The sequence below is a fragment of the Aythya ferina genome (genome assembly GCF_964211825.1).
Source record: "Aythya ferina genome assembly, chromosome: 5".
NCBI lineage: Eukaryota > Metazoa > Chordata > Aves > Anseriformes > Anatidae > Aythya > Aythya ferina.
In genome coordinates this window covers 19,991,217-20,017,713 of record NC_140301.1, presented here as the reverse complement: position 1 = coordinate 20,017,713, position 26,497 = coordinate 19,991,217, and the positions used below count along the sequence as shown (strand labels likewise).

Here is a 26,497-nt window from a genome sequence, read left to right as displayed (position 1 = left end):
GCGCTGGGCCCGGGGAGGCGGCGCCGCCTCAGCCGAGGGCCCCCGTGAGCTTCGGGGCCCGCCCCAGTGGGAGAGACACAGCCGATACCAAGAGGCTTGAAAAAGGTTTAATGAGCTAGTAACACGGAACAACGAGGACTAATCTAAAAACCGTTCCCACGATCCTCCTTAAAATATTTACAGGGTTGTTAACGGTATGTACATTTTAGTCTTTGTCCCTTGTAGTCTGTTATTTATAGATGAGTTCCTTAGGAATTATACCTTTAATAGTTGGAAGATGAACAGCACAGTAGTATCGTAGTAGCCATTGATAGAAAACATTATATACACGACATGAGTTGCTAATAGCCACTGGGCACTGGTAACTCAAAGTCTGAGGCTATGCGTACGCAACCCAATGCACAATGCAAGCAGCATGTGAAGCCAAAAACTTCTCTGCCTTAGAAATGTTCCGTGTGCAAGGCTGTAGGAGAAGTATACTACACTGTGCAATTCACCCTACTTGGAAAAGAAACACAAAAACAAAAAGACGCCCCACAAAGCTAACAAACCTCTGTGCTGCAGTACAGGAGAGGCTGTAATTACAGAGACATCAGCTTACATTGATCTGCATCTCCAAACATGAAATCCTGTTCACCAGAACTCTGCTGCTCCACTGAAGGTCTGCAAACTCTTATAAAGCAGCAATCCCCCTGCAAAGAACAACTCATCAAGTAAAGCCTAATTTCATGACATCCTGGAATTATACAGAAGAACAGCAGCTCGTGGAAGAGACTCATGGTTCAAGTGAGAGAAAGCAATACAACAAATGAGAGACCAAGGATTCAAGCAACATAAAGTGTTCAGAGCTCTAAGTCCAGTTAATAGATTGAGATCCTTTTCAGGCATTCCTCCATTGGCTATACCTCCACTTTGTATTTTCTGAAGTGAAGCTTCTTATCTGTATCAAAGTGGGGCTGTATTACCTTTCCTTAATAATTTATGCACTTGCTGAATGTGCTCCTGCTACTTTATGTCCCCCTTCCGGAAAGAAAACAGCAAGTTCCCTTAAAAAGCATTTCTGCCGAAGAAAATGCAGTTAGCCAACAAACTCAAAAAAAAAAAAAAAAAAGACATAAGTACAATGGATAGGAAAGTCACAGACAAACAGGCAAACAGATAAACCTGAGAATGCAAGTGAAAAATTGCACCAGGTGAGTACTTAAGTGTCAGACCAATCTAGTACTTACTCAATGGTTTTACAGGATGAATAGAGAGAAGTCTAATCTGATTTACTAGAAAATATTAAGCTTATAGATGATACAGTGTCTGCATAATTTTAGAAAAATCATTGATTTCATGGTTTATTTTACAATAATTGGATTAGTCTACAAGTTAAGGCAAACATACTAATGTATTTGCTTTTCCTTTTAAATCATAGTTATAAAGGTTACACAAAGTTCTCCAAAACTTCTAAGAAATGTTCACAATTGAAAAAAAAATGATTAAATTTCTTGATATCAGTACATGGAAAAAAAACTAAGACAGTGTATACAATGCATTATAGTAACAATATTCAAATATCTAATGGTAATATTTAAGCCATTTGAACAATGTACTTCAAATGGTGAACTTCAGAAATTACTTACAAAGGTAAATAAGATTGGCAGCTGTATCATAGTATTCATAACATGAACATATTGGCTAGCTTCACAAAAACAGAGCATTTGGTTTCTGAACAATGAAAGCATATAATGATTAAATAAACATGAGTATGTATGAATAACAAGTATGCTGTTGCTTCATATAGTCTGGAGCTACTTTCAGGTGTCTGTTTTAACTCTTTTGAAAGGAGGAGCTTGCTTATGTGCACTTGGTCAAATGATTTCTCCAGGGAACTGTAAATGCCTATTTAAAGTCATGAAAACAAAATCCAGAGGAGGGCAGCCCTTGTTAGTGGGAGGACGGAGCGTAGCTTATGTGTCACCATTTAACACTGCCAGGCAGCTCTGCAGCAGCTGTAAGTTACCCTGCAAAAATAAGAAAAAAATACATTTCTTTATTTTCTTTTTAAGCTTATGGCAAACATATGTTTTTTTAAACAGCAATGACACTCATCATTAATGGAGAGCAGATAGGTATTAAGTGTATGTAAAGACATTCATGTCAGATCATATTTTGATTATAAGAACATTGTTACATAGAACTTGAGACTCAAAAATAAGCATTTGCTACCCTTTCCACGTACTTCACAAGTTTCTTACAAAAGAAACTTCACAAATTTCTTGCAAAAGATCTAAACGTTGTGCTTTTTTTTTTTTTTTTTAGAAAAATACTATCACTATTATTCTGTCACTGCATTATTATTCCCGAAACAGAAGCTCTCATGAATTCAGCATTCTTCAAATGCATCAAGAAGTGTTAACCAGTGCTCAGCACGCAGCATCTTCTCACTAGAGCAGCCATTTAAGCTCCAAGCTCTGTTCAAGGATAGGCCGTGTTTGTGGAAAGCAGCCTTTCCACAGACTGACTTATGTCCACACAGCTACTGAACAATTTGTCACTCTTACTTTTTCAGTTGAAAGCATTCCAAGTGACCTGTAGTAGATATGCAAAAGGACGCTTGTCCCTCACCCTAAAAAGGTCAGAAATCAGAGCTCTATCCCCTGTTAAGGTTTCTACAATCCAGATTAAATAATTAACTACATTAAAACAGAAGATTCCCGTTTATGTCTATTGACCCATTTTAAGTCTTATTCAGAAGACAACTATTTCAGTTAAGGCTTCAACAGTTTTTTATCCTTTTATGTCTACACTGGCAGAGGACAGTCACAAGCTACCTTACTAGGCCTGCAGTTCTGGGATATGAACAAGCTCAATATACAGGAGATGCACAGGGACTTGATGGCCCGTCGTCGTGTATAGAAGAACTCATAAATCCAAGGTCTCTATTATTGTAACCATTGATTATTAGCTAGTAATGAAGTCATGATAGGAATGAAGTATTTCTTCAGCCTGAAGAATGTCTGTGGACTGCACGCCTGCTGCCTACAATGAAGGTCTGACTAGTCATCTTTCGCCCATCCCTTTACAGTTCAGTAGTAGCAGGAAATATCTGCAGTTTGCAGGCCATTCTGTAGCACTGTTTCAGTCAGCCAGTCTACTGACATTTTACAAATAGACACATCATTCATTTTCATTAAATTTGCAAAGTTCAGAAGAAGCTTATTTAAATTATAATAAATCAAGGCCAGTAGAGGCTGTGAGCTATTCCTCCTTCTGGCTGCAACATTTGACAGACTTGACTTGCACCAGCACAGCTCAAGCAAGTCCTGTAATTTCAAACTTGGGAAAGCATTTATTGCCAACTCAGACTCCTGAGCTCTAGGAATTACTGTTACTGGTAGGCTGTAGTGACAGAATCAGGAAGAAAAAACTACTTTGCAAGCATTTAACCAAATCCCTTAGCTTTGTGTTTAGATTATTCCCTTCTGTCGATTCCAAACAGACATCTGTTGTTAGTATGGCAACAAATTCTTTTCTCACCAGAGTCCAGAGGCAGGACTGTATATACCAGTATTTGTGGAAAAAGATGTCTTTTTTTTTTTTTTCTCTTAGGGAGGTGGCTTAGTTAAAACTCATGCGTCATAACACGAAGCGTAGCCAAGGCTCTAAATGCTGTGAGTGTATGACTATAACTTCCACAGTTCCACCAAGTTTCAGACTGTCAATCCTTCCTTCTTAAACATGAAGCCCAACTCAAGAACACCTCAAAATTCAATGGTTAAAATAGAGAATAGGTTTAAATGCAGCTTTTGCACAACATGCTTGAATGCATAAGGCTTCATGTAAGCTACTGATGCCTTAAGTCATAAACAGAGCTAGCCTAAAATCACAGTACATATCAATTACTAATCATAAAAAAATTAACACAAGAGAAGTTATTTTTGCATTCAACATTTCCTTATTCCAATACTAAAAATTCTGATCTGCAAACAAAATACAACTATAATTTATGCTGTAACATAACCAGCAAACTAGAAAACAGACCCTACCTAGAGAGACAATCACAAAGACTGGCTGCAGATAAAGAAACAGTAGTCCACTTACCATACGCCAGAGACCAACCCAATCTAAAGTTTCAATTTGACAGCTATTTTAAGTGAATCTAGAGTCCATTCTGCTGAAAAGAAGGAAACTCCCCTTTATTCCTAGACCCTCCCAGCTAAAACTGTGTGTTTTGACACAAGGAACGCTGTGAAAACAAGACAGAGAATAAAGCTTTAAAAAAGCATATTTTAGCTCCATCTTACTACACAGCTGCACACATATTAGTGCCAAGATGAGCTAGAGGACCAGAGTTGTCATCATCCATCTTGACAGTAGCCTGTGCACTTGCATCAACTTAAAGCAATCCTCAACAGTCTGATTTTTAGCTTTCCCGAAAGGACTAAACTGCAACCAGGAGAGCCTAAGAGCATAGTAGCAGATTTTAACAAGTATTTCAGTAGTAGTAAAAACTGGGCACAGCTGGTATACTTCATATTGGTGCATACAGTGCCCTTGATCTGCTAGAGGTCTGACTTCATCACCCTCCAGGTTTATATAGCCACACAGCTCAATATAGCTCAGGAAATGGGAACCAACTTTCAAAGCCTTCTCTTAACACTTGGATCACTCTTCTTTTAGCACAGCTGTGTTTTAGGATTTGTGTTTTATTTCAACTTTGAGCAAAACTTGTAACAGTAAGTTATGCAGCTGTGTTCAGTGTGGCTGAATTCCTCGCAGAAGACAACATCTCAGGTTGAGCAGGTTTCACCTTTTGTCTCAGCAGACAACCTCTCAGGTGAGCACGTTTCACCTCTGTGCTTTCTATGCCAGGCAACTCCAGGTCTAGAAGCTATACAGCTAGAATGATTCAGAGCCAGAAGCATTTGCATGACATCTAGTCCAGAGATACTCATTCCAGAAAAAAAAAAAAAAAACAAACACACATTAAAAGAACTATACACTGCTGCTCACTTTTGCTATCTGTTGCTCCCAGCCCTCTCCACCCTCTTTTCTTCCCCAGCATTAGCTTTTTGCTGGAAAGAGCACACAGACTTGAACAACAGCACACATTGCCAAGCCTGGAAGTGCTGTGCTCCAGATCCCCTTGCCAAGCCTGCTTCCTAGTTTGGAGCGCCTAACCCTTCACCTGCCTTCAAAAGCCACAAAAGCACGAAGACAAGGACTGCTGCAGCATGAGGCAAAGCACTCTACTCTGTCCAGAAACTTAAAGGGGATCTTCTGGTCTGACCTGATGAACTTACTGCCTGCAGGAAAAAGTAGCTTTCTTTTTGTTTCTACCAGCCCTCTTTTGGCTCCACTGCAAGAAGAATTAGGTGTCTATTAATATCCCAGCTTAGCCCACTCAAAACCAGGACTATTTATTTTGCATTGTAACAAGTACAAAAAAAAAAAAAAAAATCTTCTCCAGCACAAGGAAAAACCTTTATATTCCCATATTCCCCTGACTTTGTTCTTCATACATCAGGGGACTATGCTATCAGAAAAAAAAAATCCAGGTCTTTTCATATCTTCTTTCTTCATTTTATGGAGGTACCTCAGAAAGACAGTCTCAGCCAAACAATTCAGTTCTTCAATACCCTGTACAGACTAATTGGAAAGCTATCCATAAGGCTATCCTCAAATGCGTAAGACAATCTGCCATTATACAAGACAGGAAAAAGATCTATTGTACTTGTAAATTCTGTAGTAATACAACTGAGAATCTATAAAAATAAAAGCATAGCAACCAAACTAATCCATCAGTGGTTGCACGTGTTGAATAAACACAAGACATAGGCTTTGAAAAAAACAGAACTTTCAAACCTAATGAGAAACAAGATATCCTTTTGCTCAAACAAGTCATAATGTTTATTAACATTCCAAGAACAGTCATCATTTGTCTCCCCTTCAACTGAAAATATTTAAATATTCAAGACTGTTTAGCAAATCTCAGTGCTCCATGATAAAATAGGTAAAAGAGGTTCAACAAACAAGAAAATTTTAAAAAGAGGGCTAGAGTTCAAAGCTTCTTACAGCCTCATCTTGTTAGTAAATTTATTAAGACAAGGTGAGACATACTATCTGAAGGTACATGTCCTAAACACAGACTGGTGACAAATGAAGAACTTGCTCAAAAGTTTCAAGCCCTTCCAGGTAAATTGAGGACTTCAAGAAGCACGTATCAAGTAAGTTGAAAGCTACAGAAATAAATGACATTCCCCCACCCTTTCCAGTTATTAGTTAGTAAAATTCAAGAGAACATCACTACAAGATTTTGATTTGCAAAGAGCTAATACAAATGATTCTTTGACAGTAATTTAGAAAACAGACATTTTGCAAGCATTTTACTCCAAGGCAAGCAAGAAATTCAGCAAGAAGTCAGATACAACAGATCTGGAAGAGTCAATAAAGTTTTTACAAGAAGTTCTAAGAATGAGGGGGAAAATTGCCAAATTTCTGATTAAAGCAAGCACTGCTCATCTGAAAAAGGAATTGAGCACTCCAACTTTACTGATTAATTTGCCAGGAAAATATCCCATCAAACTGAACCTACACAGATTAGGGGAAAAAAATCCCACCGAGTCCCAAAAAGCTTTTCACAGTATGTTAGTATTACAATCAATGGGTTTGGCAAAATGAAGAATGACACCATCAATACTACTGAAAAGAGCGTAAAGCTGCCCAAAAGATGCGAACAAGTTAACTCACCAACATTACAAATCTCTTAACTACTCCATTTAACACCTATATTCTGAGGTGATTCAAATCTTGGTGTTTAGGACATTTTCAGGTAAATGAAAAATGAAAATGAACAAAGAGTTGACTTTTTAAAGAAAGATGTTTTCTGCTATTGGACTAAAGTAAAGCAGTTATACTTGTGTAGCAAATCAGAGCAGCTAGTCCAATTTAATTAAAAAATAATTTCATATTGATTAAAAGAATCAAATACACTGTGAAATTTAAGGACAGTACACACCCCTTATTTCTATAAAGGCTATCTACATCATTTCCCTTTTGCTAGCGTTGTTTAAATTCAAAAAAGTACACTCAAAAAGCACACATACAGAACTGATCTGCCTTTAATCCCTAACTTCTGACAGGCCTTCTGTGTGATCTCATTCTTAATATCTGTCTGTATACATCAAGCCTTCAGCATCTGGACAACAGGAGAAACCACTTCCTATCTCACTGTAAATGATGAAATGAGGTTTTAAAAAGAGGCAGGTATTCAAACTGCAGCAATAAATATCAAAGACCCAGAGAACCATAAAACTGCAGCCAAAACTGTCTTCCAGAAGATGAATTTTCCAAAGGCACCTCAAAGCACACCAGTCCCCTAGAGCTATTTCACCTATACTCATTCTTTAAATATTAAAGAAAGTTGTAGAAAGTTCACCTTCCTGGAGAATGCTTACCAAACTCCCCTTTCTTGGATGCAGAACATGCATCACACAAAACTCACGCAGCTGTTTTGGTTATTCAAGCAAATATTATATAAAACCATTTGAAATAAAGGCCAAAAGGGATCACAGTTACCTTAGCATGCTTTAATTCCAGTTCTGCTAGTTCCACTAAATTTTTTCTGAATGCTGCAACTCTTCTTGTCTTAAAGTCTATCAGTTCTGTATAAAATAAAAATGGATTCATTAACAGTATTAATGCTAGTGCCCTTAACTGTTAACTGATTTTCCTTCAAAATGGAATAGGGAAAGAGTAAGAGAGAGCGCAACAGGAAAAAAAAAAAATCAAGTTTAATCTCAGCAAATCCCAGACTCAAAGATACTGCTACATCCTTATAATAAGGAAGCAAACCATCATTGCAGTTCTCCATGTCTAGCTAACTTTTTGTTGACACCAAGCTTGTTTTGAAAAGACTGCAATGTGGATTGTTTTAAACATTTCATTCTTGTGTTCTATGTGCACTATTCTTTGAAAGCTGATATGTTAAAGTCTCTACAGAAGATGCCTGACAAAAACTAGCATGAAGAACAAAAGAAACAAGTATGCTTTATGCATGTAACTTTGTGGCTGATGGGTTCACACATCCTCCACTGTCTTATCTAAAGGAATCATTAGCCAAATTTACATGAACAAACAATTCTTAACTTATAAAGTCGGAAGAGCATGGTGTTTAAACATTGTACAAATCTGCCCCAAATGAGTCAGATGACTACTTATTCACAACAGTCTTAGACAAAAATAAAGTAAGTTTCCAGGAAAGAGGCAACATGTAAATAATATTGATTTTCTCTAAAGTTACTGTAACTCTGTTCTCCACAATCACTCCCTTTTCTAGTATCATTGCTGCCACCAACTGCTGCCTTCACAGAAGAATGCATAAAACCAAAATGGCAATTTCAACAGTACTTGAAAAAAAAAAAAAAAAAGTCAGGTTTGCCATTACTGCTAGCAATTATCCTTTCATGTACTATTCTATGCATATAAGAGATAGGTAAAAAATAATCTGTACCTAAACTTTGCTCTGCCAAGCAATTATGACACTGATATTATTGACTAATGTAACTATCAGAGCCAAATGAAAATACCATTTGAACTTTCCAAAATAAGTACTGATTAAGAGATAATACTTTGCTTAGGGAACACAGAACAAAAAATTCTTCGCAGTAACAGCATCTTAAAATCTGTTAATTTTCAAGTAGTAACATAGGATCAAACACCACCCAAATACCTTGTTTTGCAGATTCAGATATTTTCTCAAATTTCTGACAGCATATCTGTTGAGTAGTTTCAGCTTGCAACACATCTTTATTTTTTGCTCTTGCTTTATCCAATGCCTTGTTAGCATTTTCATAATCCACTAGTGACCTAGATCTTCTATATAGGAGATCCTATAAAAAAAAAAAAAGAGGATGTATAAATGAAGGATGTATAAAGTTTACAAGAATCTACCCTAGGATTTTATTAGCATATACCAAGGGAAAAAAAAATCAGATAAATTTTAGTCTTTCTTCCTGCATTTCAGTTATAACTAGATAATTTTCATTCACTTCATTTTGCAAATCACAAAAACATCCATACTGGATCAGGCGTGCAATTTAATGTTGTTTGGTCTGCATCTTATCTGACAGAAGCTAGCACCAGATGGCTTAGATGATACTGCAAAAAGTCTAAGAGGCAATCATTGGAAATTTCACAGCTTCTGAGATTAGAAACAAACTATATTTAGATTATGGATTAGAAATACACACAGGGCCTAAGAGGCAGCAGTATTCTTTTTTTTTGTGCAACAGTTATCGCTGTGATTTAAATACAGGCATTTCCTTAGTCTGTCATATTACTTAATCATCTTGTATCAAGCAACACTAAGAATGAGTCTCAGTAGGTACAGAATATCAAATCTGGCCCACATGTTTTTGCATCAGCACTTGCAGAGCATCCAGAATATCCATTTTTTAATATTACAAAAAAAAAAAAAAAAGAGTAGGACTGCTTGCAGTCTACAAGCAACTTGAAAAATTCATCAAATGCTCCTCCACTGTTTTTAATTATACTGTACAATTTAGCTTTGATAAGTGGATCACAATCCCAAATTACTGTATATATGGAACAGCAATGCAGTTAAAATCCAATTTTTACAGTTGAGGTACAAATAGAAGGTTGGAGGTGGTAGTATTTATAACATACCCACTTTAAAAAAAACAAAACATACTGTGTATTTCTCAAGGCAATTTTGTTTCCCTTTTTTTTTTTTTTATTTAAAAAAAAAAAAAGAAACACTACTTCATTGAACACGCAACAAATTCACCTTAGCAGCTTGAGATTCCCTTAAGTAATATTTCAGAAGATCAGAAAGTTTAAGATCTTCATCAGCAGATACCCGGGCCTCTATTTTCTGGAAAAACAGTAAGTAAAAGCATCAATTTAAAAACATCTAGACATCAGGCATTCATTTGTATGATGTAAATACAATATAAAATACACAATAGTGCATGATAGATTTTTCAAGTCTTTCTCAAAAGCTAAGATCATGCATTTGTGATGGAATACTTAAATGTGCATCACAAGAATCAGAATTAGTCTTTTGTATTAAAATATAAGCAATAACCTACTATGCGAGTAGTAGGTGACAACTGGCTATTTTAAACAAAACTTTCTTTCCAACTTCTAGTATACATACATATATACACATATATATAATATACTAGAGAAACAGCAGGGAAACAGTTTCTGTAGTATAAAGAGTTCCACAAGAAGTGGTGTAATTTTTGAGATCGAAGGAAAACATTTAAAGTACCCTTGCAGAATAGCTGTGTAACTACACTGCATTAAATGGTTCAAAATACTACTTCCCAATAAGATTACTTGCTCGTATCTAAAATAAATTTCTATGAATTCAGAAACAGAGTCTGTAGGTGCACTTTAAGTATCTTAATTTTAAAACAAATTCTAAAGGCAACATTTGAGGTCAAAGCAAGTAATTTCACAAATTTCATTTTCTTTAAAGTACCCATTTACGTGGATACAACTGTTTAGGAAATGCACACGCTCCACTCAAAAGGTTTCCTAGTATGTGGCATGCCTCTACAGAAACAGGTCTTGGCTTCAGAAAAAAGCAACATGTCCTCCATTTTTTTGGATTAAGGATTAAATTTCTTTTTCCCTTAACAAGTTCTGTGATAACCAATTTCAAGTATGGAAGGTAGTCTAAGCATTTAAGATATACAGCAGCTTTAGTAGCTTATTACACAGAAGACAGAAAGACTGACAAGAAAAGTTTAGTAGACTGAATACTCATAAGGATCAATCATTTTACAAAACAGATGACTGAAATCTTACATTTTTTCACTCCCTAGTACACGTTTCTTAAATATTCCATGTAGCACCATCCCTAAAACATCCACATGCTCATGTTTAAGTGACACAAAGCATCCTGGCACTTCAAACACACACACAAAGAACATATATGCAAAGATTTCAAAATACATACCCTTGTTTTGTCAAATAACTCCGACACCTTCAGGAAAAACCTGCAGGAAGGAAACAGTTGGTATTATAACAAAATTAACAGTCTAATCAATTTTCTGTAACTCAAAATATAGTTTGCGTATGGCAATAAAAGCTGTAAAGGTGCTGCTTATAATTGTAATTTACAGAAACCAGAGAAAATAAGGTTTTTAAATTGTAGTACTTCATACGTTTGGGAATTGTACAACTTCTTAAAAGATAAGAGGCAAAGCATAACGGATTTTTCTAAAGAATCACCGAACTGCTCCTCAAGGATTCTTTATGCTTTAAGTTAAACTCCAAATACCACCACACTGGTTACCAGTCTTATGCTATTATCAAGTGTCCTTCACTCAAATCTGAATGTGCTTTTCTCCAAACAGTAAACACCCCATGCCCTACTTGAGATGCAAGGAGGCTGAACAGCGTTGCACATCTGCATCAGAGGAAGCAAAACAAGGGGTTCAGCATAACAGCAGACTGAATTACGATCAAGTAATTTCATGTTGAGAGAAGACAGACATTACCTTGAATGCTAAGGAAAAATCTCTTAATGGGATACAACCACAATAAATTCTGTTCTCATAGCAAGTGTGCTACCAACTTCAGCAGATCACCATGAAGACTGCTACTTGGAAAGCCCCCCCCATAAGTTATTAACAAAATCTTACTTGCATATATCTGTGGAATCCTGTGTTCCTAATGCATATAATGAAGAACCAATTCTATTATAGTCATCTGCAACATCTAGAGAAAAAAAAGGAAGCACTTGTTTTTACCATTGAATACCTCTCCTTTCTGGAAAGTTAGTTCCTTTATTTCTTCCAGAGTGGGCGTTTTTCTAAAAGGAACATGCTTTGATACAAAAACAGAAATGAAATTCCATATAGAACATATATTATGAATGACAACTTCAAGCTTCAACTGGAAGTTACAACCAGTTATATTGTATCAAAGTGCCATCAGAAGGAATTCTCATTATTAAGTAAGACAACCTTGTTTTAACAGATTGAGTGTGTCATCATCAGTCCAATAATTCATTACTCCATACATCCCAAGGGAATTAGTGCAGTTGGTTACAGTGAAGAATGGTATTAGGTAGTCATTAACCTCCACATCTACTTCTCATATTTAAACATAAAATACATTTTCTGCTGGAAATAGGAAGTCAGTAACTCCATAAGCACTGCAGCTCTCTGCAGATCACAAGCAAGTTATTCATAACCTACCGATTGCCCATTTTCAAAATGAGCTTCTGAGGTTATAGCTCTAATCTTCTAGCCAGATTTTCAAAAGGTACCATTTGTCTCACTTCTCAGTTTAATAAAAATTGCCAGTAAACTTATAGGATTTAAGTGTATGTATATATATTATTCCTAAACCAAAGGTTTCGATTTTCTCTGCAATTGAGAGCACTACCTAGAGCTTCAAGAAATGACCATTAGCTTGCATTCATCTCAGGAAGAGGAATCAATAGCGAAGTGAAGAATCTCACCTCAGCAACAGGAGGTGTCCTGCAAACCACACTACTGAATACACATTCCAGTCTCCATTCTAGAAGGCTGAAAAAAAATGGAAACTGGACCTCCTGGTCTAAAACTAACAGCCCAAACATGAGTATGCTGCTCAGCAAGTCAATGCAACACATAGTATGTAAGAATTTGCACCCTGATGAATGCTAGCTCATCTAATAAAGACTAACTTCATTAGGATTAAAATCACAAATAAAATATAAAGTGGGGAATATAACATTAACAACTAAGAAGAATCAGACTTCAAAAAATACATATGCCTACATAAAGTTTTGTTTCTCTTCAAAGGGACAGCATGAAGACTGAGGATATCTTCAATGTTGCAGCACACTGTTCGTATTCCATCCAGTCTATTACAGCAAAGGCTAAACCTTGAAAATGAGATTAAACTTCGTTTCACTACCTGAAAACTACACTTGGAGAAAATTGATCACTTTTTGCATGTAAAAAGAAAACTAAAAACTACTGCTCCTCACAAGTCATTTCTGTGCACTTTAGCTAGTAGTCTTTTCCTTCTGGAAGGAGAACTCACTTTTGTGGGATCTTGTCATTTTATCAGATTTGGCAGAGGCATCTTTGACTCGGTTGTGGTATTCTACAAGGAATGTTCTTTCATGTTCAAAGAAATCATCCACATCCTGCAGAAAAACAAGGACAAGCTCAAAATCCTCAGATTTCACTCACTCTGTGTAGTGTAATTTATACAGAGAAGATTTGCACATATTGCTGTGACAGGAAATGAAATCTATTTTTATTGTCTAAATCACCACTTATGTAAATCAATTTCCTCTTATTTTCCACTTATTTTATCCTGTTCTAAAGTTTTATTATGAATTTGTAGCAAGCATTTTAAAGGTCTAAGTAACTAAACCTGAAACGAAGAAAATAAGTTCTCTACTATCACTTTGTTGATAGAAAAATAGGATAAATGTCAAGTGCTTAATATAAGACACCAACCTAGAAAAAGGCAGAAAGATACCCAGTTGTGCAAATGGTATGGTTGCAGCCATACGAACTTATAGCTCAGGAACACTGATCTTGATGACGGATGTCTTTCAAGTTGGTAAATATATGTAAGTGTAAATAGTCATTGCATTGCCATTTAAGGTATTTGGTTTACATTTACTTAAATTAAAACAAAAACAGAACAGATGCTCAAAAACACATAACAGGCTACAACACAGGCTTTGAACAATTTTGAACTTTTTGAATAGTAGCTGCTGGTTATTTTGAATTCTGTATTTTTCTCTGAGTCACATTTAACCTATGTTTTTTTCTTATACCCACTGTCCAGCACAGCTGAAATTCAAGATTTTACAACTAGGAATTTTAGCTCCGCTAACTTGCTTGCAAATGGAAAGTAATCACTAGAAAGAAAGATCATCATCAGCTTCTGCAGAATTTGTTTGTTATAAAACCATTCTTTCAACTTTAGGAAAAGTTGAAATAAAAATGAATTTTCATCATTTCAGCTATCTTCTTGAGTCTTCTCTGAGGGAAATCATAGTATCACCTCTGCTGTGCATAGTTTTGAAAAGGTAGAAGAATGTTACAAGGCAGGGACAATTCTGAGTAGCTATCATCACACCTGCTTGCCATAAAAAAAAGACAGACCAAAACAAAAAGATAATCAATTACCTATAGGTGGAAAAAAACCCAACACTTAATTCTGTAAAATAGGGGAAAGGAAAGTATATTGGAAGTCCCCTTTCACAAAAGCAATTAGATAGTTCTCAGAGATCTTGCATTCAGAGGCACAGGTCCCTTCCCATGCTCTGCCTCTAATTTTTGAAAGACATGGCTAAAAAGTCTTTATTGTAGCTATGTAAAATTCCAGCTCAATTGAAAAAAAGAACAACATTAATACTTTTTTTTTTTTTTTAAATCTTGATAGGTTAAGCTTCAATCACCTTTACTCCTGAAACAATGACACCATCTGCTGATTTAACCATATTTTTAAAGAAGTCTTCAAGTTTCTCTTTCTTATTTTTCCCACGAACACTCAACTGAAAAACAAATTCATATATCATGTTAGTTCATTTCCTGGAGGCAACAGAACCTTTTTCTTCTTGTAAATATAGATTGACATACCAAAACCTGCTACTCCTAAACCAGTTTTCCTGCTCTCTGCTTAGTCAAACCCTACATCAATGGGGACAGAGGACCATGCAACCCAGATCATACTACTCTCATTTACTAGACTGTCCTTATACATAAAATACTCTTCCAGAAAAAAAAAAATCAGCATTAATCGAACAGATATGGATAATATTAAACACATGACGTTTACCTTTGAGTTATCAATAATACAGTATTTATCATGCATAGTATAGCTTATGAGTTAACTTAATAATTACTAGGCTTTGCTCTTTTAAGTGTAGAATCACAGATCTTTAACTTTCAGAAAGTGCAGAAGCCTTAGATCCCTTACTAGACTAAGGATAACATTGGTTTCAGTCTGCTCACACACTTCCTGTCCATCTGAGTCTGCCTGCTTTAGGAAATTAGAGCTGGCATATCTACATCAAGCAACAAGGATCCTCTGTAATATATTGTGAAAATAAGCATGCACTCAATTGAATCAGTGCTTTCTACTTCAAGATTCAATGCTTATTTCTGCAATTTTTCTGCCTTTACTGCATTTGTAGAACATGAGCACTTAGTATTTCAATAGCCACAGTAGCTAAGCATCTAGGAGAAAAAAAAAACAAAAAACAATTGAAATGTCACCTACATTAAAAAAAAAAAAAAAACTTTATCATAAAATTTCATGACAAATTCACCCTGGTTTTGTGAGCAACAAAATTTAAACCACGGTTCCAAATCCTGAAAAATCTGTGTTCTATCTTTGTTGCTTCAACTCCCCCACCCTCACTCCACACTCCAAGTTCCAGCCAAGGAGGGGACAACACCAAATGAAATCTCTATCAAAAGCTAATCTTTTTAATCCAAAACATATTTGATTTCCATTAATACTTTTGATGCTGAGGCTAGAGTACACGGAGCATTTGGTTCCCCAGGTGGCAGCAGAATGAACTCGCCAGACCTAAATTAATTTCTAACTTTTAAAATACAAATATGTCTGGTATGAAGTAACTGATGCAATTTGCTCCAGGAGGTAAAGCCCTCTTAATCAATTTTCCGTGCTACCACAGAAGTCCATCTTAATTTCTCTTCCAGCAATTCAGTTTTCAATACTCACATCCTGATTGTATTCCAAGAAGACATGGAAATTTAAATCCTTCCTCAAAATAGGATGTGCTGCCACACGACACAAAAATACTTCATGCATTGCAACTGTCTTCTTGAATATTGCCAAATATTCACTGAAAACAAGAAACAAGACAGACATAAGAATTTCACTTGAAGCAATAAAGTCTGAGAAAAGCCTACTGAGAAGCTTAAAGAGATCCTCAGTAAGCATACAAAATTTTAAGCTCACATAGTTGAGGTTATCATTGATATTTTATGTATACATGAACAAATAGCACAACGTTAATACTGGGGGGCGGGGGGAGATTTGAAGCCTTAACATATTACAGATACTTTTAAAGAAGACTTAACAAATACAATCAAATTTTTAAGACTAGCTAACACTGACTGGTTTGCTGTAAGTGTAACCTCATTCAGGTGTCCTTTCCCTGCATCCACAAAAGTCAGGAAATTGAGACACAAACAACACTAACTGACGTGCAATTTCTTTCCTCCCCATCTCCATCCCCTTGCCTGTTTGCACCCTCCTTCCTTACTTAAATGCTCATATCATTTTGTTAGCTCTTTAAATAGCTGCCTCTTACTCCACGTTAAAGCACTGAGCCTTTTTTGGCTGAAGCTTACACAGATGTTATGCTTCATAGTGGCTCTAAAAGTGAAATTGTGTTTGGTAGGTACAACCAAAAAAAATAATCACATTTTACCATGAAAATTGCACAGTTGCCCAAGTGAACTGACTCAACTTTAACGCAATTATTCATTTGTGATTTAATTAAGAGGAAGGCATTCTTATCAATACAAGTTTGCTAGAACGTTTTGCTCTGCAAATTCAAAGAATAAGCTGTAACCTCTCTAGAAACGAGGAAGAGGCTTTTTTCCCCATTCTGAGGTCAAAGTTGAAATGATAATCAACACTTCTGCTTCCGCTATGTCCAAGAGGTTAAGATTTACATACCAGCAAACCAGCAGGGCCAGTGTTGGGAGATGTTTGATCTCAGTGAGAGTAGTAGTCATTCAGTGAAGACAAAAAAGGAGGATGCAGAGGATGGAGGTGGCAGTAGAAGAAACCCAAAGTTTTCTGTGTTATCCAACCCCTAACCAGACCACAAGAGAATCATGATCAGGGCCGCTGGAAAACCACAGATTCTTTAAAATCTATAGTGTTTTGCTTATTTCCAGTTCTCTGCATATGAAGTGTATATCTACTCTGCAATAAATTATGTTGCATGTAACACTAATACAGAGCTTTAAGATACTTGCTCACAGCAGCCAGAATTTGGAGAGAAAGCAGCATTACTAAGAGTTCTATGTACTTTTCTTGCCAATTCAGAGCTCTTGACAGAAGCAGTCTAGAAGCAGTGTAAATATACACTTAAAAAATGAAACCAATGACAGGAAAAAGATCAAAGAAGTGAGCACATGACAAGGAAAGTGGATGGAGCCAGGAGAAACTTCGCTGTGTAACTTGGTATGGAAAAGACTTGTTGCGAATGTTTCAACACATACTAAATCTGTAGTATGGAAAGATACTATTTTCAGGAGATATGTTCTCCCTGGGCAAAAACCCAGAAGTCTCAGGAAAAAAAAAAAATATTTTCTAGTAATCTCCATATTCTTGCAGAACAGAAGGATGGCATCTATGCTTACAATACCAACCACATGCAAAAATCCCTAGTTCATTCACTAGATTTATAAACCTTAAATTTTCATTGTGCTTATAAAACTGGGAACACCAAGGAAAAAAAAAAATATATAGACTGAGGCTACCTCCTCCCTTGGCAAGTGTTCTGTAAGGAAAAGGACCTAACTAGGTTTTTTTCCCTTATAAAAAATTCTCAAGAACAAGCTGATTTTCCTCCTTTTCCTAAGATTGTCCATGAATTTTTTTTTATTTTTTTTTTTTATAATTTCTAAGCAATTATTTCTACAATTTTCCTAATGGCTCTGATCATGATCACTAAGATAATGCTGGTTATGTAGCAACTTGATTCTCAAGCCTTTATCTCAGAGAACTTTTGCAGTGAAATCAGAAATACAGGATAACAAAACAGCATTAAAATTTGATTTAAAAAAAAAAAAAAAAGTAGTAATCAAGTCTACATACGCCTCCAGTTCCTGTTTCATCTTGGTGAATTCTTCTTTAGTCATTGATCCTTCCCCTTCTCCAAGTTTCTGCAATTTCTCCCTTGAGGCATCAAAGTCAGGCCTGGGTGGTGCTGGCGGAATCTGGAATTGAATCAAAAATTTTTAATTGCTCAACTTCTCAGTCAAACAGCATCCATTCAGTAAAAAAACTGAAATTTGCCTGCAGCTTTTTCATACGTTGTCATTCATTATGGTATTTATGGGTAAATTCTGTCCTGAATGAGTTAGACATCCAGCATTACTACGACAATTTTGGCCAGATGTTTTTGAAGATTACTAAAGAACTAACTAAATGTCTTCAGTAGGTTAATTACAACAGAAATCAAACCTTACCTAGCTTTACCAATACAAGGAATTACAAATTTAAACCAGAATTGATTATAAAATGGTGGTTTCACTTATTTGGTATAGATTGTTTCTCGTTTAAAGAAAGAATTCAACAATTCCTTTCAAACCATCCATTTATAATGCCCCAAAATACTAAACCAAAAAACCCACATTCTATGTTGTTTGAAGGCACCAGTTCTTTCTTGCAGCACTGCTGACATTACAGATATATCTGCTGAAATACCAAAGCACACAATAAACAAGTCTCTAGGCTAATATTGTAATGTAGTATATTAACACTGAAAGAGAAAAGACTGTTGTCAAACTAATCCTGAAATGCTATGAACAAAGACAAACAGAACAAATAAAATTTAAGTTCACTGATATTTGCCCATTACATTAATGCATTACAAAAAAAAATAAAAGCCAGAATCTACTCAGTCAAGTGTCTGAAGCTAGTTACTACCACTCCAAAGGTCTAGTCACTCCAAATAGCTCTTCTTACTAAAAAAGACTAGCTCAAGAATGGTATGACACATCACAGGTAATATTCATCATAATGTATCCATCAAATGGAGTCAATTAGAAATTTAACACATTTACCTACTGAATCAGCAGATCCCCTCACCCAAACACAAAGCTTTCGTACCAAAATGACAAGTATTCCTATTTGTAATTAAAGTATGAACAGTAGCACCCATTTTTAATAGTCATAAGGTGACTATTTTTGGGACACCTCTTCCCTGAATGCCTGAAATAAACCACAAAATGCTAAGTTATGCATTAAGGTTTTCTGTAGTTACAGATAGTATTTGCTTTCTTCCCCCCCCCCAACTGATTTATGATTCTGATCTTCCAAACTGAAAAAGCCTAATTACTAGAGCTCAGTTACTACCCTCTGCCATTCCATGCCATTCCAGCTAAAACAAAGGCTGCATGAAACCTGTAACTAAGTTAAACATTGGCTTAATTTGATAGAGAAAAAAAGAACAAAAAAATACCACCAAGTTATACAGTTCACCTATCCACCACACTTCAACACTGCGGACTAAAAATACGCTGGATACTGATTAAAGCACTCACTCCTTAGCACTAAAAGGCAAGAAGTATAACAACTACAGTGACTTTCCTCAAACATTAACTTTGTATAACTGTGTAAAATGACAGTAAAGCATTAGATCTCCCTTTAGAAGGAATGAACAGCTGCCATTTCCACTGGACTTAAAAGCCAGGAGTGCTTTTTACACGCCCTGTTTTCCACAGACATCAAAGAACTGTAATACTTACGATATAGCCAGCATAGTCTTCGTTCTCGACAAAGGAATCATGAAGCCAAATAAACTCTTCATGTTGCCGGACAACAGAAAATTCATTTTGTTTGAAATTTGGTAAGGAACTCTGGAAAGGGAAAAGGAAGAACTACAATTTAGAAAAACAAAAACAAAAGTCAGTGTTTTTCATTAGTATATGAAAAGAGCCTTGGAGGAATATCAAAGTATAACCCTGTTAAAAAAAAAAAAAATCCAAGCATCCAGATATGGATTTGGTCAAAAAAAAAGTTTATAAAGCAATAATTACCCTCATCTCAATTAGTGCATCGATAAATTGGTATGGGTTGCCTAGGGGGGCTGTGCAGTCTCCACCCTTGCAGATATTCAAAACCCAACTGGGCAAAAACCCTGAACAACCTGCTCACATTCACCCCGGTTTTATGGTAGAAATGGAGGGAGGACATGGGACTAAACGATCTCCAGCAATTCTTTCACCTCAACCATTCTGTGATTCTGCAATCAATAAACCATTAAATTTACAAAAAGAAGCCAGATATAAACAGTAACTAAAAGTGATTCTTGAATATAATTTGTTATGAAATGTATTTTTAGACTGAAACGATGGCTAGCCTAGTAAAAAACACACTAAAGATTATTGAGGTGTATTAAAAATTCTACCTGCAAACAGACTAATTAATAAGCCTAGGAGTCACATGATATCACATTGGCACAAAAAAAGAACACTTTCCTAGGCTCTTTTTAAAGCTCAATTTTTTGTCATTGAATACATGCATTTTGTTGAGCACTGCAGCTCCACAGTCTCTTAAACATGAGACAGTGCTATTTTCTCATTTCCTCTGAAATATATATATTACACTTGCTTCAAAAATACAACCTAAGCAAACTTTCTTTTCTATAATTAAGAAAACAGTCAGTGCACAAACGCAGTCTTTTACCTTTGTGTGGACAGTGAATTTCACTTTATCCCTCTCACTGAGTGCATCTGAGATATCCACTTGCAGAGCAGCATCAGTCTGGAGATCTACATTTATTGCTCTAAGCTAAACAAAGAAAAAATCGATTTAGCTCAAATTAAAAAAAAAAAAAAGTTAATCGCATTATACTTCCCTTGAGAAAAACCCTGATCTTTCCTGCAACAATGAACATTCTTAAATGACTAAAGATAAATTACAAAATAAAATAAAATAATATTTTGGGGGGTGGGAGGGGATCTATTAGTACTCCTTATGGCACACATGATCATACAAATGATATCCCTTATTGCATTCCCTATATGTGCACCAGCCTCATTTCTCTGTATTGTTGACTTGTTAGCAATTGAGATGGTCAAACAAAGTACATTTACAGATAGCAGCCAGTTCTATACGTTTCTCTTCTCTACTCCATCCCCATTCTTCCACATACCTACACTCAACCAACAACCTGCAGCATGTAAGGTAATTTAAAAGTGACTGATAGATGTCAAGGTGTTTTTGAGAAGAAAAGTGGTCCTGTATTTCAAAGCAAGATCTGTTAGGGACCTAGATTACTTGCATTGTCTTACACTATTCTTAAGATTTCCTATAATAGACTGAAAATGCTAAAAAAAATAATAATAATAACTCTCTGAACTACAGAGATAAGTTTCCTTTGAAACATTTTTTCTGAAAAAACACGATGCCAATCCCTTCAAAAACAGCATGAGAAATGGCAACAGTGCTAGCAACATACATTTTTTCTTCCATATCGCATGTGAAGTCTTAACTATCAGTCTAATGCAAATCAAATCAAAAAGAAAATGAGACGATGATCAAATACAGAACAATCAGATTATCTGAGCACTGCAATTATGTGTCTGTGTTTGGCAGTAGCTGGACCAAAGGCTTCACCACTACCCAGTGAAACTAACCTCACCTAGACCTCAAGGAGAAGTTCACTTCCCCTCACCCTTGCTGTTCTAGAACAATTTGTTCCATGACCATCTCATAATCACGATCAAACTACATTCAGAATACTTTTACAAGTACTGAGGCTAACTAATCTTCTACAGTCACACTGTCAGAAGTTGTTTCATTTGTCATGCTTGTGAGAGTCACTTTTTACTGAAGCATTTTGTTGTCTTTGATGTTGCATTTATTTCTAGAAATAACACATTGTACTGTATAAAAGTGCTTTGCCATACAGAGATCTGACTTTTTCCTGCAAGATTTTTCAGGAATGCATTTCTGAAGTCTGCACTCAAGTCCAAAAACACACTGAGCATCAGCAACATACAGCACAAAGGCTACGCATGAGCAGATTCTGAAAGGAACACTGAAAAGCACTGAAACGGCACTAGGAGAGAAGCATCAACTGCCACATCTTGTTTTCCGCTAGTTATCTTAACCCTGATCTTAAATTTTAGTGGTCAGCACCCACTGTTTACTTTTCTTGTTACACTTAAGACACCAGCAACTCCACTGCTTATGCGGCAGAGACCAGGCTGCTCGAGCTTACAATTACTGTATTAAGCTAAACCAAATCATACAGCCTGGAGCATTATGCTAGGCTACAATAACGTTCAACAGCTACTACACGAATAGTAGTATTTTGGGGGTGTTTTGTTTCCTCCAAGTGGGTCACTGCCTCACACAAAGACGTGATAATAACATGCAACGATCCGCTGCAGATCACTTTGCCAAAGCAGAATGTCCCAGCTCCTACTGAGTTTCCAACGTGCTTAACATCTAATTTAGGAAAGAAAAATATAATCTGACATACCAGTGTCAGCGTTATGTCATGACACCACATTTTTCCAGCCTGGAAAAAAGTTTTTAGTGGTTACATTGTTTGAGGTACTGCTCGTTCTTCTCCAGTCCCCCAGAACACATCAACGAGCACAGCAGAAAGCTCTCGGCAAATAATCTGAATTATCCAGACTTTTTTTTTTTGGTAGTCTTTCACAGATCTTAACGATTTTACTAACATACTTTGTTTTCCTTTTTTTTAAAAAGCCGTACAATTAGAAACCTTAAGATTCAGAAAAACCACTGTTCAGATTTGTCACTGGTACTTACCCAGCATCTAGTGCATCACACCCTCCGGGGCCATACACACCCTTTACAACCTCAGAAGCAAAATGCTTATCTGTACTGAGAAAAGGAAGAGCAACAGGAACCCCGACAACTTCACTCAAGACACACAACTGTAAAGGACTACTTGTTTGATTTATACCAAGTTACACTTGTAACAATCCTGAAGAGTTTAATCGTATGTTAAATTATGCTACGTAGCTTGACTGCCAACGGGGAACATCTTCATCTGCAATGGTAATGAAGCATTCAATGAAAGGTGTCAAAGACAACCAGAAAGTTGAAGGACCATAAATTTATTCATATGACACAATGGCTCACATTGTATTACTGGGAATTAAATTCACAAACAGCATCATCACACAACAAACTTAAGCGATCTCTTCACTGCTTCAAAAGGAAACTGGCAGCAGTGCATGGTTTTCTAGTCACAAAGAACAGAAAATGAAAACATAACACACTACAAAACTTTCCAAAGTCTGACTTGGACAAAAACTGAAATGAAACTACTTTAAACTCCGGAAAAAACAGAGATGGGATAAATCCCTCTGCCTCTTGGCTCCACCACCCACCCTAATCTAATAGGCATAAAATTGCACAGTAACTTTATGCTTACATACATGCTCTACACTTATGCTGAATAACTTGCAAAACAAAAGCTAAGTTAATTTAGCTGCTTTATAGTTTCCTAAGCTATACTAGCAGAGGCCCTTTTTTATTCAAAGGGTCTTAAAAAAAATGCCAGAAGCCAAAACAGGACTAATTGATGTTACAGTACTAAAAGAAAACACAATGCAAATGGAGAGGATTTAGCACCTCGACCCTTGTTCAAGGGCCAAACGTACTTCAAATGATAATGAAAGGAAGCTGGAAGAGACAAGGGGAACAAGCAAACCTTACATTCCTAGGCAATGTCATCCTTTAACAGCAGTAACTGCTATACTCTAAACTCTTTCAAAAGAGTTAGAGAAGAAGGACCCGTTTTTTCAACAGGTTCTTTACAGGCATTTAAATACTCAGAGCAAGGAAAACAAACAACACTTTCGCAACAAAAGAATACCAAGCCTCAGCACAGCATCAAGTTTCTAGCAGACCTGTTCTAAGGGATAGCGCACTTCCCCTAAATGAGCACACGGGACCATTAGCCAAGTCAGCTGAAGTATATATAGACACAAAATATACAAGACAGTACTAGCAGGGCAATACTATACCACCTTTTAAAGCACTCATTGCTTACATTAGAGATCACACACACGCACAAAAACAGGAACTGAGTTACTCTAAGGGGACTCAATAGTATCTTCCTAAGTGAGATTCAGAAAAGCAATTCCTGCAAGTTCATTTTATGCAGACTACTCATAATAGGTTCCTTCTACAGACCACCCACTGCTACTTCCTCCAAGATGATTCTCAGTCCTCTGCTTTACAATCCTCCGGAAAAGATTCCATATGGTATAAAGCAATTGTTGGAGAATTCCCATTTTATGTGGCATCAGCATTATTTCCAGCCCTCTTTTCATCCCATCATCCCCACATGGGACTTAACACAACTGCAGCTGACCAACACGATTCTAAGAGCTACGACTGCGGTTGTCATAACGATCTCCAAACTCCAAAGAAAAGAGTACTGATTTTCAAAACTAAGTATGAATTACTCTAAACCAGAAATTGCCATACGCACTTTCAAATAAAGGCTTCACCTATCCACTTTTTAATCACAAGTGAAAGAAGGTGACAAATCAGAACAAGGGAAACAATCTGAGTAAAGCTGTTTGTTTATACTACTGCTACCAAGAAAAAAGAAGTTAAGGTTTTGAAGATAATAGCACAGAGAACCCATTCATGAACAGGCTGCCAGTGTTGCTTCTGATTAGGCTTTCTGTGTCACAATCAAAATCGTGCAGATGATGGACTGTATTTTAACGCCAGGGATTTACGCAGCAGTAGGGTGGCAAAAAACAACGGAAAATACGAAACCTAAAAGCAAAATTAGGAAAAGGAGAAGGATAGTGTTTATTTCCTCAGTGCTGGATACAAGTGGAAGCAAGGGGAAGAAAAAAAGAAAGACAGAGGAGTGCATTTGGCCAACTGAGATGATGCAAGTTGTCCAGCAGCACAAACAAGACTGTTAAGAGATTTCTGAAGGCTTTAAAATTACATTGTGAGCTCTGACTACTTGTGGCCTTAGAGAGAAAATTAAAAAGCAAACAGCAAAGCTTCACACAGTATCAGACCTGCATTCTTGTATTCCTCCTACGTGGTCAGGTAAAAACCACTGAACCGTGTGTTTTAGTGTCTGTTCCTATGTAATAGGGACAGGACATGCAAAATACAACTCCGCTGGTGTTCTTCAGCCCTGGTTCGAGGAACTGGAACGGAAAACGCACAAAATCCTACCACATGCACACAGCCAAAAATCTCTTTGTACTTCACGTTACACTGGACACCGAGCATGGCAACACCGTGTTTTGCAGATCCTGTATCTGTAGCAGGACACAGCTGTGGCTATGGCATCTCCCAGCAGCCGCAAGGCCAGGCCGTGCCCTCCGTGCCCGGCTGTGCCGAGCCCCTCACGCCACACCGACAGCTCGCTGCCTTGGCTCTGGATGAGCTCCGCTCCCTGCCTGACCTGCTGCTCGGTGAGACGGGAAGGCGCAGCCGGACAGACGGATGGATGCAGCCGCTGAAGCGCCGTGCAGGCCGGGCAGGGCCGGGCAGCCCCCAGCCCCGGCCCCGTCCCCCCAACTTCTCCCCGCGGCGCTCCCCGGGCAGCGCATGCCCGCGGCGCACCCGTCCCATTGTTACCTCCGGGGCACCTCCGGGGCCTACCGAGCGCACCCGGGGCCGCCTCCTAGGCCCCGGCCCCCCGCCGGAGGCGGCCCCACGGCTCCGGGGGGCACCCAGCGCCCCGCCGCCGGCCGGAGCCGTGCAAGGGGGGGGGCCGCCCGCAGCCCCCCGCAGCGAGGAGCCGAGCGCCCTGCCCCGGCCCTGCCCTGCCCGGCCCTGTCCCCCCCGAGCGCCGCCGGGCTCCACTCACCCCTCGGTCCTCCTCCGAGAGGAAATCCGGGCCGTCGTCCGAGCCTTCCTGCTGGCGGCCGGCCGGGGGGACGCGGCGGGCGGGCGTGAGGGGAGAGGAGGGGGGAGACAAAGCGCACAGGTTAGCGACCGGCCGCGCCCTCCCCCTCCCTCTCCCTGCCCGCCCGCCCCGCCCCGGCCGCGGGCCGCCCGGACCCCCACCATCATGGCTGCCCGGCTCCGCGCCGCGCCGCTCCGCGCCCGCTCTCCCCCCGCCAGGCCGCCCGCAGCCCAGCGGCGGGGCGGGGCTGCGGCGCGCAGGGCGGGGCGGGGCGGGGCGGGGCTGTGGCGGCGGCGGCGGCGGCGGCGGCGCCTCTCGCGAGGGAGCGGGCGGGTCGCAGCCTCCCCGCCTGAGGGGACGGGGCGTGAGGCAGCCCCGTGGCGCTGGGCTGCGAGGGGAGGGGGAGAGGTGGTGGCGGGTGTGGGTATCAGCACCGCCAGGGGCGTGCAGGGAGGTGAGGGAATCGGTCCCGCTGCAGATTAATCCCACAGACAGTGAACTGGTTTCCATCTGAGCCAACGCTGCCACACAGCCAAAAAGACGTTTACACAAGCACTAATGGGTCAGGACCACCGCTCCCAGCAGCAGCACCAGGGGTAGCTGGGCCTAAGCTGACGAGGAAGTGACACCGTGGAGAACCCCCTTCCTGCAGCTGCGGGGTGGGCGAAGAGAAAGCTTCCTGAACTCCATCATGCTTCAAAACACACCTGGGAGTCAGATAGCAGAAATTGTCTTGAAAATTGCCTTTAGCATGGCTGTGGAAAAAGGCCTTTGAACATGCTTTTTCTGTGTAATTTAATAGGCTGTTCTTCCAGCAATTTTCATGTACACAGTCAGTTTCTGCGCTGATCCAGGCATGTGCAATTT

General features: G+C 38.4%; 1 protein-coding gene across 6 annotated transcripts; it reads right to left on the bottom strand.

Annotated features, from left to right (window-relative positions):
• Positions 1-91: 91 nt before the first annotated feature.
• Positions 92-25,895, bottom strand: SNX6 (sorting nexin 6). 6 transcript variants are annotated; one of them, XM_084521157.1, is made up of 15 exons: positions 25,792-25,828; positions 25,592-25,642; positions 20,440-20,544; positions 19,500-19,610; positions 17,845-17,966; positions 16,696-16,834; positions 15,730-15,853; positions 14,438-14,533; positions 13,060-13,165; positions 11,667-11,742; positions 10,979-11,018; positions 9,797-9,883; positions 8,720-8,879; positions 7,567-7,652; positions 92-2,009 (listed from the first exon to the last, which is right to left on the bottom strand). In XM_084521157.1, the coding sequence occupies exons 6-15, from the start codon at positions 16,752-16,754 to the stop codon at positions 1,956-1,958; spliced, it is 888 nt and encodes a 295-aa protein (XP_084377283.1). In that variant the 5' UTR covers positions 16,755-16,834; positions 17,845-17,966; positions 19,500-19,610; positions 20,440-20,544; positions 25,592-25,642; positions 25,792-25,828; the 3' UTR covers positions 92-1,955. The 6 variants fall into 6 exon arrangements, with proteins under 6 accessions (XP_084377283.1, XP_084377279.1, XP_084377280.1 ...); XM_084521153.1 differs by lacking the exon at positions 16,696-16,834 and having other exon boundaries at positions 92-2,036; positions 7,516-7,652; positions 25,592-25,639; positions 25,792-25,895; XM_084521154.1 differs by lacking the exon at positions 16,696-16,834 and having other exon boundaries at positions 25,792-25,878.
• Between the last annotated feature and the right edge of the window lie 602 nt (positions 25,896-26,497).